Here is a 15,311-nt window from a genome sequence, read left to right as displayed (position 1 = left end):
ATCTAATCTGACCTCCTGCACAATGCAGGCCACAGAATATCACCCACCCACTCCTGTAACAAACCCCTAACCTATGTCTGAGCTACTGAAGTCCTCAAATCATGATTTAAAGACCTCAAGGTGCAGAGAATTCTCCAGCAAGTGACCCGTGCCCCATGCTGCAAAGGAAGGCGAATACCCCACCCCACCCCACCCCACCCAGGGACTCTGCCAATCTGCCCTGGAGGAAAATTCCTTCCCAATCCCAAATATGGCAACCAGCTAAACCCTGAGCATGTGGGCAAGACTCACCAGCCAGACACCCAGGAAAGAATTCTCTATAGTAACTCAGATCCCACCCCATCTAACATCCCATCACAGACCATTGGGCATATTTACCACTTATAGTCAAAGACCAATTAATTTCCAAAATTAGGCTATCCCATCATACCATCCCCTCCATAAAACTTATCAAGCTTAGTCTTGAAGACAGATATGTCTTTTCCCGCACTGCTCCCCTTGGAAGGCTGTTCCAGAACTCCACTCCTCTGATAGTTCGAAACCTTCGTCTAATTTCAAGTCTAAACTTCCTGATGGCCAGTTTATATCCATTTGTTCTTGTGTCCACATTGGTACTGAGCTTAAATAATTCATCTCCCTCCCTGATATTTATCCCTCTGATATATTTATAAAGAGCAATCATATCTCCCCTCAGCCTTCTTTTGGTTAGGCTAAACAAGCCAAGCTCTTTGAGTCTCCTTTCATAAGACAGGTTTTCCATTCCTCGGATCATCCTAGTAGCCCTTCTCTGTACCTGTTCCAGTTTGAATTCATCCTTCTTAAACATGGGAGGCCAGAACTGCACACAATATTCCAGATGAGGTCTCATCAGTGCCTTGTATAATGGTACTAACACCTCCTTATCATTACTGGAAATATCTCGCCTGATGCATCCCAAGACCACATTAGCTTTTTTCACAGCCATATCACAGTGGTGGCTCATAGTCATCCTGTGATCAACCAAAACTCCGAGGTCCTTCTCCTCCTCTGTTACTTTCAACTAATACATCCCCAGCTTATAACTAAAATTCTTGTTATTAATCCCTAAATGCATGACCTTGCACTTTTCACTATTAAATTTCATCCTATTACCCTATTACTCCAGTTTACAAGGTCATCCAGATCTTCCAGTATGATATCCGGGTCCTTTTCTGTATTGGCAATACCTCCCAGCTTTGTGTCATCCACAAACTTTATTAGCACTCTCCCACTTTTTGTGCCAAGGTCAGTAATAAAAAGATTAAATAAGATTGGTCCCAAAACCGATCCCTGATGAACTCCACTAGTAACCTCCCTCCAGCCTGACAATTCACCTTTCAGTATGACCCACTGTAGTCTCTCCTTTAACCAGTTCCTTATCCACCTTTCAATTTTCATATTGATCCCCATCTTTTCCAATTTAGCTAATAATTCCCCATGTGGAACCGTATCAAATGCCTTACTGAAATCGAGGTAAATTAGATCCACGGCGTTTCCTTTGTCTAAAAAATCTGTTACCTTCTCAAAGAAGGAGATCAGGTTGGTTTGGCTCGATCTACCTTTTGTAAAACCATGTTGCTCAAGCTGTATAAAAGGAAAAACTGCACGCTGCCCCATCCACAGGCACCGCTCCTGCAGCTCCCATTGGAGTGCGTAGGAGCTGGAGCGGGGCCATGCTGCGGCTTCTGGGAGCCTCGTGATGTGGCCCCCAACCCAGCACCCCATCCAGAACGGGGCTGAACCGTGGGATGCGGCTCCCAGCCCAATGCCCCAGCCAGAGCGGGATCAAGCCACATGATGTGGCTCGCAGGCCAGCTGAAAACAGCTCATGGGCCGTAGTTTGCCCACCCCTGCCATACACCTCCAATTGCCAGAAACGAGACTGGACAACAGAGGATGAATCTCTCAAAACTGCACTGTTCAGTTCATTACCTCTGAAGCATTTGGTACTGGCCACTGTCTGAGACAGGATACTGGACTAAATGGACCATTGGTCTGATTCAATATGGCCTCTTATGAGACTGGGGCAACATTGTCAAAGATGGGAATTTATGCTTGCAGACAGAAAACTCTATACCATATATTTGAATGTTCAGAAGGAAACATGCCCCACAGGACTTATTCTACACCAAAAGCTCTACAAAGGCACCTTTTTAATTCTTTCACATTCAAGAAAGAATTACTCTCCATCCTCCAGAGTAAGAAATTGAACAGATGAACTCTCACCATGATAAGCCAGCAGCACCAGTTCAGTATGTCAGAAAGCAACACATCCCAGGCAACTTTTCACTAGAGTATTTCCTACCTTAAGGCATAAATCATTTGCAACCAGAAAAGTCACTTTTAAAATAGCAGGATGTATCAATTAAACTCAAAGAGAGAGAAAGCAGAATCTTCTTGAGAACTCTGCTTAAACAACTAAGAATCCTTCTCAGAGGGGAATGTGTGTCTTGGCCCTTCAAAGTTGAATAAGAAACCAAGGTTATAAAAAATAATTGCGGTACACATTTTTGAAGAGTCCTCCTAATTAACTGCAGCAAACACGATAGTCTCTGAGAGCATTCCATAATTGCCAGCAAAGGTCTGCACGTCAGGAAAGACGCACTGAAACGAGACATCAAAGATGCACCGACTGACAAAGAGGATCGAAAGAGGCAGATAATTATGTCCCACCCCCCAACCTTTCCCTTCTACAGCAGCAAACAGAAAACAGTCAGTAGTTACTCTGCAGCAAGTAACTGAGTCTCTGTACAGGACACAATCACACTCTACTGCATGCCACCAGCACTGAGGAATCTGACGCATTTCACACAGCCCTGTGTTGTCCCTCAGGACCGCTCCTCCCAAGTGCACTTTGCTGTAACCAAGGAAACTGAAAGCAAGACCCTGAAACAGAAGTGTTAATGGATCAATAGAAGGTTGTCTGCAGCCTTTGCTGTACCCATTGGTACAATTTGAACCCACTGTCTAAACTTTATCTTGCTGCTACAGCTTTCACATTACAGAACTCCATACTGGAGTTGTGACAGGCTGACAATATCCTGCACAAAGATTATGGAACTAAAATAAGTTTTACTGAATTAAGTAAATATTGAATTAAAGTTAATAACCGTGGGGTACATTGTATTAAAATTGCAGTTAGTATGTGGCATTGTAACTTTTCTAACAGTGAGGAGGATGCTAATGTACTTCCTCCATTATCAACATTTGAATATAGTCCTCCTCTTCCCACCCCCCACATACACATATACTAGTTCAAACTGGATTTCCAGGGACTGACAGACAAAGAAAGGGTTTTTGGATAAATAACCTGGTTTTAAACTGGCTCACGGTCTTCTTCCTGATCCAGTAAACCGACAGGATTTCTAGTCCACAGAGCACCCCAATCCCTTACCAAAAAGTTGGAAAGGCTTGGCCTACTGAGGCTCCATAAGACTGTGTACTTGTTCTGAGCTGAAGCTATGAAGAACTTGTAACCACAAGGAATCACCCCTTGGGTGGAAGGTCTGAAGAACTGTTCCTGCCAGAATCCATGTTAGGGTGGGGTGGACTCTGTTAAACTTACTACCATGCAAGTAGGTAGGTTCCTTTATTGTTTTGAACATGTTTTTTCTGTAATGCTTTTTTACTGTAAGAATAGAGCAGGCTCACATAGGAAGTGCTATGTAGTATGTTAAAACTGTAGCAATTACACCAGTTATCGTCCCTGGAGAGAAAGCAGGCAGACTGTCTTTGATGGGAACAACATAGTGAAGGCAGGGAACGGGACAGCCTGGAAACACCCGCTCAAAGGGAGAGAAACATGGGTCTCCACTCAAAAAGGTAACAGCTGGGGACCTGAAGCATGAGAGTGGATGCCATTGCTGAACCACTGAGGGGAAATACAGGTGCGGTTTCCCTGAACTGTGACAGGAGGTTTAACATCTGAACCATATGAAGACACATTTGACTAAACAATGGTCACAACTTCTCAACCTAGACTAGGGGCTGCCACCCATCCTGACTCTGGTGGACTTGACTTTGGCATACTTGCTTAGGCTGAATTTAGAACATTTTCATCACTAACCAATTTCCCTCTGTAAACTGACTCGGACTCGCTGCAAACAGATCGATTCATCTCCATGGGCTTTCCCCTTTCCTGAAGCTTCCCCAGCCCCACCTCTTGCTGTGGAATATCAATATTTAATATAATCCTGCTAAATACCGGTACATGGATTTTAGAGCATTCTGAAAATGATAAGCTCATAGCTTGTGGTGTTGGCACACATGCAATATATTGGGAACCCAGTGATCAAATTACCCCAATTTTGCAGAACAAATTCTACCTGTGGCCCTAATGTAGCACGGCAATATTATGGTGATGGTGTAGTAACTGAATTTTCATTTTGACAGGGGTGAAAACGGTTGACAAAAATTCTGCTTTTTGGGTTAGTCTCATTTTTAAATGTCTTGTAGTTTGTCCACTGCTTGATTTTTCTACAGCAGTTTGTAGGGGAAAATACTAGAGGGTCACTCATTTGGTTCCTTATTTAGGCAGAGCTGTTTATTATCCAACTTTTCAAGTGCAAATAGCACCTGGCTCAGGGAGGCTTGCCCCAGGGAAATGAGGGGCCTGGCTGGATATACAGCTCAGCCTACATAAGCAACGAAGTGCACAATCATTGAGTAAGATGCTGCCTGTGCAATGTGTGGCAGCAGCAAAGGGTGCCAAAGCTTCTGGGCCTGATGTTTGTGGAAATCCAGCATTTCCATTTTTCATCAAAATAAACAGAACTGTGCCCACTGAGATACCTAAAACATTCCCCAAAATTTTGCAATTGGTCAGCTGCAGTTTTCAGAAGTTATTGTATTATGTATGTATAGACAGAGAAAAGCAGAGATTTGATTGTAAGGCTTCACTTCCCTTGGTCAATAATTTGAGGTTTGCTATCACTATTTTAAAAGGGCCGTTTGACTAAATATTCTAGTATCTGACATTTCCTTCATTCAGCTTTCTTTTTCCAGGGAACTACAATTCTTTGAGGAGTTAGATAGATAGGTGAATCCATTCTTTGTGTAGACTGGATGAATTATGGTGGAAAGTTTAAACGTTTTCTGCAATTTTCATAATCCTATGTTACTGTTTTGATTGACAACCGCATCTAGTCACCACATTAGTCAGAAGTGGCTCTTTCACCTGCTTTGGAATGGGGCTCTTTATCACGGGTGCCTTTCCTGACACTCAGCAACCTTTCTGATCAAAATATACTTGTGGTAGCCCATGCTGTGGAGGAGGACCACTGCTCCATTCTGTACTAGCTGTAATTTTCTGAGGGATGATGGGATCATGCCCAAGTAAGTTTCATTGCTGTCATCAGTCCAATCAGCTTTTACTAGTATTGCCGTGAACTTGGGTAACTCATAAGGGAATGCCAGGGTTGCATTTATCTGTAGCTTGTCCCTTTAAGGACTGTAGCTGTGCTGAAGAGGTCAAAAGGGATCATGGCTGAGGGGAGCAGAACATGTTGCAGCAGAACATGGTATGCTCCAGAAAGACTCAGCCACAGTGGGCCTTGTGCAAGAACTATGGAAGTGTTTGGGCTTTTTATTTTGTTAATTCTAAATTTAATAAAATGCTTGTGTTTTAAGCTATCCCTGGTCTGGTGATGCCAATTTGGCAATCCAGGGAGGAGAGGCTGAAGTGCAAGAATCTAACCTCTCCAAGAGGCAAACCTACATAGAAGCTTCTAGAACAGTCATTGCAGAAAATGCTGCCAGAAAACACAAACAGAAGACAGATTTTGTAAGAAAGTTTTCTCTGGTAACAGAGAAGACAGACAATAGAGGACAGAACTGAGTGACCATGGGGCATATCTGAGTATCTTCAGTGCCTCATTTCCAAAAACTTTGGGGAATATAAGCAGAGAAGAATAGTTTGCAAACACTATGGCTGGCAGAGAGTTAAAGAACCTTCATTATGAAGATAGGGGGACTCATATCAGCTTAAGGACGAGCATTTAAGAGACGTAAGTGATTCTTTGGACATTTCTGGGATAGATGGCAGTAAAAAGCCATTTTGCTTTAATCAAACGTAACAAACCACATAAATAGTAGCAAAGAGTCCCGTGGCACCTTATAGACTAACAGACCTATTGGAGCATGAGCTTTCGTGGGTGAATACCTACTTCGTCAGCTGCATCTGTCTAAGTGGATATTCACCCACGAAAGCTCATGCTCCAATAGGTCTGTTAGTCTATACGGTGCCACAAGACTCTCTGCTGCTTTTACAGATCCAGACTAACACGGCTACCCCTCTGATACTTGACACAGTGAAAAGCATGAAGAGTTAGCAGATCAGGGATTGTCTACATCAGCCGTTCTCAAACTTTAGCAACCCAAGTACCCGCCTTTTGTTTTAAAATGTTTTGGGGACCCCCACCATCCCCACTGCTCAGCCTTGCCCTGTCCCCTTCCCTGCCCCTTCTCCAAGGCCCTGCCCACTCCATCCCCCCTCCCTCTGTCGCTCGCTATCCCACCACCCTCACTCATTTTCACCAGGCTGGGGCAGGGTTAAGGTACAGGATGGGGTGCGGGCTCTGGCAGGGAATTTGGGTGCAGGACGGGATGGGGTGCTGGCTCAGGGAGGGCGTTTGGGTGCGGGCTCTGGGCTGGGGCAGGGGTGTGGCGATCTTGGACAGCTCCCGAAAGTAACCAGCACCTGCCTCTGGCAGTGGCTCTTAGGCCAGGGGGAGGGATAGCTCAGTGGTTTGAGCATTGGCCTGCTAAACCCAGGGTTGAGAGTTCAATCCTTAAGGAGGCTACTTAGGGATCTGGGGCAAAAATTGGTCCTGCTAGTGAAGGCAGGGGGCTGGACTCTATGACCTTTCAAGGTGCCTTCCAGTTCTAGGAGATTGGTATATCTCCAATTATTACCTTTAGTACCAATCAGGATGCCATGCACAGAAATGTCAATACAGAAACTGTCCAGAAGGGAAAACAGCAGAGGGTCACCCCTGCAGAACACAGAGTAATTGTAGAACTTTGGAGTCCCAGAGTCAATCTCAATATCATGAAGGAAAACCACAAAAGAACGGAGAAAGTTAAGTGCCCTCCAACCTAATTTAACAGGAGTGGCCTATATTTCCAAATAGCATGTTATAGTAGCTAACTTAGGGCTTGTCTACACTTACAATGCTGTAGCAGATGCACTGCTGTAGCACTTAAGCGACGACAGTACATATGCCAATGAGAGGGCTTCTCCTGTCGGTGTAGCTCAGGGGTAGGCAACCTATGGCATGGGTGCCGAAGGCGGCACGCAAGCTGATTTTCAGTGGCACTGACACTGCCCAGGTCCTGACGACCGGTCCGGGGGACTCTGCATTTTAATTTAATTTTAAATGAAGCTTCTTAAATATTTTGAAACCTTATTTACTTTACATACAACAATAGTTTAGTTATATATTATAGACCAGGGGTCGGCAACCTTTCAGAAGTGCTGTGCCGAATCTTCATTTATTCACTCTAATTTAAGGTTTCATGTGCCAGTAATACATTGTAAAGTTTTTAGAAGGTCTCTTTCTATAAGTCTATAATATAGAACTAAACTATTGTTGTATGTAAAGTAAATAAGGCTTTTAAAATGTTTAAGAAGCTTCATTTAAAATTAAATTGAAATGCAGAGCCCGCCGGACTGGTGGCCAGGACCTGGGCAGTGTGAGTGCCCTGAAAACCACCTCGCGTGCCGCCTTCGGCACCCATGCCATAGGTTGCCTACCTGTTATAGACTTACAGAAAGAGACCTTCTAAAAAGGTTAAAATGTATTACTGGCACGCAAAACCTTAAATAAGAGTGAATAAACGAAGGCTCGGCACACCACTTCTGAAAGGTTGCCGACCCCTGGTGTAGCTAATCCACCTCCCCGAGAGGCGGTAGCTAGGTTGATGGGAGTCTCTATTTATCTAGTGCAGTCTACACTGGAGGTTAGAGTGGTTTAACTGTGTCATTCAAAGGTGTGGATTTTTCACAGCCATGAGACACTTTGGCAGTGGAGACACAGCCGCTTTCAGCACTAAAACTTTAGTCGTTCGGGGTGGCTATTTTTTTTAATCGCCAGGAGAGCTCTCCCCCAGTGATAAAGTGTGACTACACTGCCCACGTCACAGTGCTGCTGTGGCCACACTGTAACGTGGGCAGTGTAGGCATACCCTTAGTTATGCCAACCTAATTTCCTAGTGCAGACCAGATCTTAGTTAGAAAGATGTGTAGGGTGCAGTGTTGCTTCAATAAAATAAAAACTCAGGTCTTGTGACATGGAAGCACAGATCTGCATGGTCTCAGTGGCTGGAAAATAACCCAATAATAATGGGGGACTTCAACGACTCACACAGTCACTTAGAACATGTCGCCTAAGGACGAGATGCAGAGATCAAACGTCTAGACACCATTAAGGACTACTTCTTGGAGCAGCTAGTCCTGGAACTCACAAGGGGAGAGAATTCTGAGTTTAGTCTTAACTGGCACACAGGATCTGGTCCCAGAGATGAATATAGCTGATCCGCTGGATAAAAGTGACCATAATGTATTTAAATTTAAAATGACTGTAGGGGGAAAATACCAAAGAAACCCACAGAGCAGCATTTAACTTCAGAAGAGGGAACTACACAAAAATGAGGAGGCTAGTTAAACTAAAAGGAAAAGCAACAAGAGTGAAATGCCTACAAGCTGCACGGAAACTTCTTAAAAACACCATAATGGAGGCTCAAACTAGATGTATACTCCAAATGAAAACAATCAGTAAGAGCAGCAAAAAAATACCACCATGGCTAAACAACAAAATAAAAGAGGTGGTTAGAGACAAAGAGACAGCTTTTAAAAATAGGAAGTCAAATCCTAATGAGAAAGATAGAATGGAACGCAAAATCTGGCAAGTCGCATGTAAAAGTATACTTAGGCAGGCCAAAAAGCAATCAGAAGAGCCACTAACAAAACCCACAAAAACTAACAGCAATTTTTTTAAGAACATCAGATGCAGGAAGCCTGCCAAACAACCAATGGAGCCACTGGACGATCCAGGTGCTAAAGGAGTTTCCCACATCTTAGTAATTCTTTTTAGGTGACAAATCCGAGGAACTGTTCCAGCTAGAGGTATCAAGAGAGGAGATTTTGGAACAATTGATAAAATCAACAGTAATAAGTTACCATGACCAGATGGGATTCACCCAGGAGTTCTGAAGGAATTCAAACACGAAATTGCAGAATTACTAACTGTGTGTAGCGGGGTGGTCACCCGCTCCTGCCTGAGGGATATAAAGACAGTCTTGGGAGAGGGCTGTTCCAGGGGGAAGCAGCTATAGGGCCCCAATCAGGCCTCAGCTGGCCCTATATAAAAGCCAGGAGCAGACACACAGGGTATGTCTACACTACAGGATTATTCCGATTTTACAGAAATCGATCTTTGGAAACATTGTATAAAGTCGAGTGCACGCGGCCACGCTAAGCACATTAATTCGGCGGTGTGCATCCATAGTACCAAGGCTAGCATCGACTTCCGGAGCGTTGCACTGTGGGTAGCTATCCCATAGCTATCCTATAGTTCCCGCAGTCTCCCCTGTCCATTCTGGGTTGAGATCCCAATGCCTGATGGGGCAAAAAACATTGTCACGGGTGGTTCTGGGTACGTATCTTCAGGCCCCCTCCCCCTCCCTCCCTCTGTGAAAGCAACGGCAGACAACTGTTTTGTGCCTTTTTTCCTAGGTTACCTATGCAGACGCCATACCACGGCAAGCACAGAGCCCGCTCAACTCACTGCAGCCATGAACACTGTAAACACCACACACAATTGTGCAGTTTATTCTGAACCAGAACTTGCAAAACCAGGCGAGGAGGAGGCGGCAGTGCGGTGACGAGAGTGATGAGGACATAGACACAGAATTCTCTCAACCCACGGGCCCCAGCGCTTTGGAGATCATGGTGTTAATGGGGCAGCTTCATGCCATGGAACACCGATTCTGGGCCCAGGAAACAAGCACAGACTGGTGGGACCGCATAGTGTTGCAGGTGTGGGACGATTCCCAGTGGCTGTGAAACTTTCGTATGCATACAGCCACTTTCATGGAACTTTGTGACTTGCTTTCCCCTGCCCTGAAGTGCAAAGACACCAAATGAGAGCAGCCCTCACAGCTGAGAAGCGAGTGGCGATAGCTTGCAATGATCAGTCAGGAATCAATTTGGAGTGGGCAAATCTACTGTGGGGGCTGCTGTGATGCAAGTGGCCAAGCAATCATTGAGCTGCTGCTACCAAAGGTAGTGACTCTGGGACATGTGCAGGTCATAGTGGATGACTTTGCTGCAATGGGGTTCCCTAACTGTGGTGGGGCGATAGATGGAACCCATATCCCTATCTTGGCACCGGAGCACCAGGGCAGCCAGCACATAAACCGCAAGGGGTACTTTTCAGTGGTGCTGCAAGCACTGGTGGATCACAAGGGACGTTTCACCAACATCAACGTGGGATGGCTGATCAGCTCTCCAGGCTGGGCAAACAGGAAATGAAATTCAAAAGTTCCCGGGGCTTTTCCTGTCTACCTGGCTAGTGCATCCGAGTTCACACTGCTGTCCAGAGCAGTCACAATGGTGCACTGTGGGATAGCTCCAGGAGGCCAATACCGTCAAATTGCGTCCACGCTAACCCTAATTCGAACCGGCAATGTCGATTTCAGCGCTACTCCCCTTGTCGGGGAGGAGTACAGAAATCGATTTTAAGAGCCCTTTATGTCAAAGTAAATTGCTTTGTTGTGTGGACGGGTGCAGGGTTAATTCGATTTAGCGCTGCTAAATTCGACCTAAATGCATAGTGTAGACCAGGCCACAGTCTCCTCTAGAGGGAGGGGGAGACGGGCCTGGCTGCAGGGAGCCAGAGAAGGTACCTGGAGTGGAGCAGGGCTGGGGGAAGGCCAAGGGAGCCTGGAAACCTCCCCCAGTTGCGGCCTAGTAGAAGGCCAAACAAGTAGTGGGGTTGCCAGGGACAGCCCAAGCCTAGGCAGAGGCAGCAGGTCCAGACCCAACCTTGCCTATGATGAGTGGCTTATACTGCAGTCTGCCCCAGGGAGCGAGGGCTAGTTGGTGACTGGCAGTAGCCTACAACTGAGGTGAGGTGGGGATAGGAGGGTGGGGGATCCCCGGGGAGGGGAGATCCCAAGAGTGAGGGGTTACTGCCAGGGGAGAACACCCCAGGTAACAGGGCCCCGGAGTCCAGGGAGGGACGCAGAGGCCAAGCAGGAGTGGGACACTGCCTGCAGAGGGCGCTCCAAGGCTGGAAATGAGCTAATTCCCAAGACACCAGCAGGAGGCGCTGCAGGGGTGAACCTAGACAGCACTTTCCACAATGCTTCACGATGGATGGAATCAAAAGCTTTAGTTAGGTCAATAAACGACAAACAATGGGGTCCTAGTGCCAGTTGTGCTCTCCTTCTGTGTGCTGGGAGCCTTCCTATTTTCTGTTCAAGAGTGAGTGCCCACGATGGGGCTAAGGGGGCTGGGGGAAATGAGGGAAGGGGGGTGAAATAGGACAGGGGTGGGGAAAGGGGTGGAGAAGAAAGGGGGAAGCGCCCCGCAGGAGCCTGGTATGCAGCATCCCTCGGCAGCAGCTGGAGCTCCCTGGTTAAGCAGGCCCATCAAACCTTCACAAGCCCTACCCCGCTGACCCCCAACCAGCTGCACCTGGACCCCCACCCCATCAAGCCCCACTCCCCCAGCACCCAGACCCTCCCACTGGGCCCTCCATACCCAGACCCCCCACTGAGCCCCAAGCACCTTCACTGGATCCCCTGCACAGTCCCATTGCCCCTGCACCTGGAACCTCCCAATGAGCCCCTGTGCATCCAGATCTCCTACTGAGCCGCCCACACTCAGACTGCCCCACACAGAAACCTCTCACCCCACACCTGTATCACCCCACACTAAGCCCCTCCACACCTGGATCCTGCTTGGCTGAGCCTGGCCACCCACACCTGGCGCAGAGGGGCATGGCCCTGGGGTGTTTCTGGGTCAGGCTCAGCCCTTGCACTGTGCCAGAATCTGGTGCAGTCTCACTGCCGAGTCCCTGTACCGGGGGAGGTGGGGGCTTCAGGGTGATCTCCCACCCCAATGCAGCCAGTGGCCTGTGCTCCCCACTGCCATGCTGGAGCCACATTTATTTATTGACAAATAAAATTTGCAGAATTTTAAAATATTGTGCGCATTTTTTAATTTTTTTGGTGCAGAATTCCCTCAGGAGTAAGAGAGTTACAAAAAGATCTCACAAAGCTGGGTGACTGGGCAACAAAATGGCAGATGACATTAAACGTTGATAACTGTAAAGTAATGCACATTGTAAAACATAATCTGTACTATACATACAAAATGATGGGGTTTAAATTAGGTATTACCACTCAAGAAAGATCTTGGAGTCATCATGGTTAGTCCCCCGAAAAAAAAATATCTGCTAAATGTGCAGTGACAGTCAAAAAAAATGAAAAGAGTGTTAGGCACCATTAGGAAAGGGATAGATAAAAGAAAATATCATCATGCCACTATAGAAATCTGTGATACACCAACACCTTGAATACTGTGTGCAGTTCTGGTCATCCCTTCTCAAAAAAAGATATATTGGAATTGGGAGAAAGATAGAGAAGGACAACAAAATGATTGCGGGGGGTGGGGTGGGAATGAAACAGCTTCCATATGAGAAGAGATTTAAAAGACTGGGACACTTCATCTTAGAAATGAGACGACTAAGGGGGGATATGATAGAGGTCGATAAAATCATGAATAGTGCGGAGAAAGTGAGTAAGAAAATGTTATTTACCCCTTCAAATAACACAAGAGCCGAGGTCACCCAATGAAATTAATAGGCAGCTCGTTTAAAACTAACGTAAGGAAGTACTTCACACAACGCAGAGTCAACCTGTGGAACCTCTTGGCAGGGGATGAAGTAAATGCCAGAAGTATAAGTGGGTTTTAGAATTACTTGAATAGAACTTGTCACCTGTTGGGGTGATCTTCCAAGAATCAGCCAGTCACTGAAGTAAGGATACACCTGGATTTTTTGCCTCCTTAGAGGAGCTGCTATACCCGCCAAGCATTTGATTAATCCCCCTGGTGCTGTAGAAAGACCAAAGGGCAGGACCCCGTACTGGTAGGGGGCTGTTCCTGCCATGGCGCCCGCATACTGGCTAGTGGACAAGCATCCGCTGAAATGCCGCCAAAAAGCGGCATTATCAAGCACCGAAATGCTGCTGATTTTCGGTGGCATTTCAGCGGCGATGCCTCTTTATGTTGCCACTTCTCGGTGGCTTGTCGTCCGGTGCCCGCCATCCGGAAAAGGTTAGGAACCACTCCCTTGAGGACTCTTTATCTTAAAGTCCCAAGTGGTACCTGGTACCTCAGCAGAAGAGGAAAAGGAGCCCGTTCTGTGAGGTATGCCTTGCTTCAGTAAAGGAGAGGTCGGTACTGGAGATACTCCTTTAACTTGACACACCAGTGACTCCAAAAAGCTGGTGGCTTGGATGTGTGTCAGTGTCAAGGAAAGATGAGGGACTCTGGTACTGAGTCTACCAAAGAGTCCCTTGATGGCTATGGGGGGGAGGGAAAGGAAAAGAGGTGGGAAGGGGGTGTCCTAGGCTAACTGAAATTATATAAATAAAATTAAATATACTTTTCCCAATGGTCATAAAAGGAGAAAAATCATCCTAACTACACTACCAAAATAACACATACAAACTAAGGAAAACTGTACCATTAGCGGAGAAAGCAGACACTGCAAGGTTTTTGTCTCACTGGCACAGTTAGTAAGAAGGAGCTGAGGCCTGATCTACACTGGGGGGGGGGGAGGGGAATCGATCTAAGTTATGCAACTTCAGCTACATGAATAACATAGGTGAAGTCGATGTACTTAGATCTACTCACTGCGGTGTTTTCACTACGGTGAGTTGACTGCTGCCGCTCCCCCATCGACTCTGTCTGCGCCTCTCGCGCCGGTGGAGTACAGGAGTCAACGGGCTATCACGTCTACGCTAGACATACACTGCTCTTTATGCTCTCAGGTGTCAGAGAGAAAGGAGGGGGGCTACAAGGGCACCTCAGGCAAAGGCCCAAAATAGACACTGGTGACCAAAAGAATTTGATCTTATGCACACAGGGTGCATGCACACCAAAAGTGGAATCCATGCAGTCGATCACTCACAGAAGAGTGGAAATATTCATTGACTACTTCAGCCATTTCTTTAACATCAGCAATTTTACTATCCCCATCTCGTAGCAGACTTACAGCATTGCTAGGATTTCTTTTGTTTGGGGTATATTTAAAAAATTCCTTCTTGTTGTCCTTAAGCCTAGTAGCCGTAGATTTTCAATTATATCTTTAGCTTCTCTTATCAATTGCCTGCAACTGATGGCTGCTATTCATATCATGTTACCCATTTTTCCATTTGTGATTAGAGGGGATATTTTCCCTTTCCTTTACTGCTGCTTTCGCTTTCCCTCTTAACCAGATCATTTTAAAATGAAGTCCTCTTTTATGATTGCGGAATTGTAGTACTTGGGCATCTAGTAAAATTGTCTTTAAAAACTCCCAATTATAATTGATCTTTTAAAAAAATTTCCTCTCACTCAGTTTTGCTTGTGATTGTTTTCCTCTTCCGCTTCAAAATCCTTTTAAAACCAAGTATGTATAATTATTGTTTGGGACTATATATCCTGTTTGCACATAACAAATATAATTCATTGATAGCATCCATGTAATATCAGAAAACAGAAATCTCAGTCTCAAGCTCATGTCATAGAATTATGCTTTCTGAAATGTCCTCAATTGAATGTCGAAGTGCCAGAAGGATTCAGAACAAAATGGAGAGAAGAAACAGCTTTTAAAATGTTCAATTAAAACTTATTTTGTGTAGAATGCTACCCACAACTTAGTTACAAGGTGGGATTCAGCATATCAACAAGGGATTTACTCAGTTTTCACATTAATTTAAAGGTGAACTGCAAAGCTATTATTCATAAAAATAATAGTGAGCACTTACCTAGCTTTGTTACAGCTTCAAAACATCTTAAAATGTTCATGTGTTAAAACTCACGATCTCCAAAGTAAACCCAAATTATCCAGTTTGGGGGGGGGGGAGTGGCAGGGGTGGCAAGGTGGTCAAGAACCAAAGCTCAGAGTAAAGTGACCTGCCAGAGGCCACGCAGCAATTCAGTGTCAGAGCAGACACAAACTCAATTCCCAGCCCTATGCTAGATCCACCTTCCTCTAAAGAGATATTGAAAAAATATCAAA

General features: G+C 45.7%; 1 protein-coding gene across 7 annotated transcripts in view; it reads right to left on the bottom strand.

The window, feature by feature from the left end:
* The window catches only part of PUF60 (poly(U) binding splicing factor 60), a 47,275-nt gene that overhangs the window by 18,692 nt on the left and 13,272 nt on the right, over nt 1–15,311 (bottom strand). The window contains exon 2 of one of the 7 annotated variants that reach the window (XM_039527397.1): nt 2,523–2,622. The exons of 5 other annotated variants lie outside the window; for them this stretch is intronic. In XM_039527397.1, coding sequence (XP_039383331.1) covers nt 2,523–2,585 — 63 coding nt within the window. In that variant the 5' untranslated portion in view covers nt 2,586–2,622. Of the gene's footprint in view, nt 1–2,522; nt 2,623–15,311 lie in introns of those variants that run through there. One more of the 7 variants, XM_039527400.1, reaches the window with a different exon arrangement.

This window comes from Mauremys reevesii, linkage group 2 (assembly GCF_016161935.1).
Source record: "Mauremys reevesii isolate NIE-2019 linkage group 2, ASM1616193v1, whole genome shotgun sequence".
Classification (NCBI taxonomy): domain Eukaryota; kingdom Metazoa; phylum Chordata; order Testudines; family Geoemydidae; genus Mauremys; species Mauremys reevesii.
Note: the sequence above shows the minus strand (reverse complement) of the source record. Positions and strands in the feature narration are given on the sequence as shown.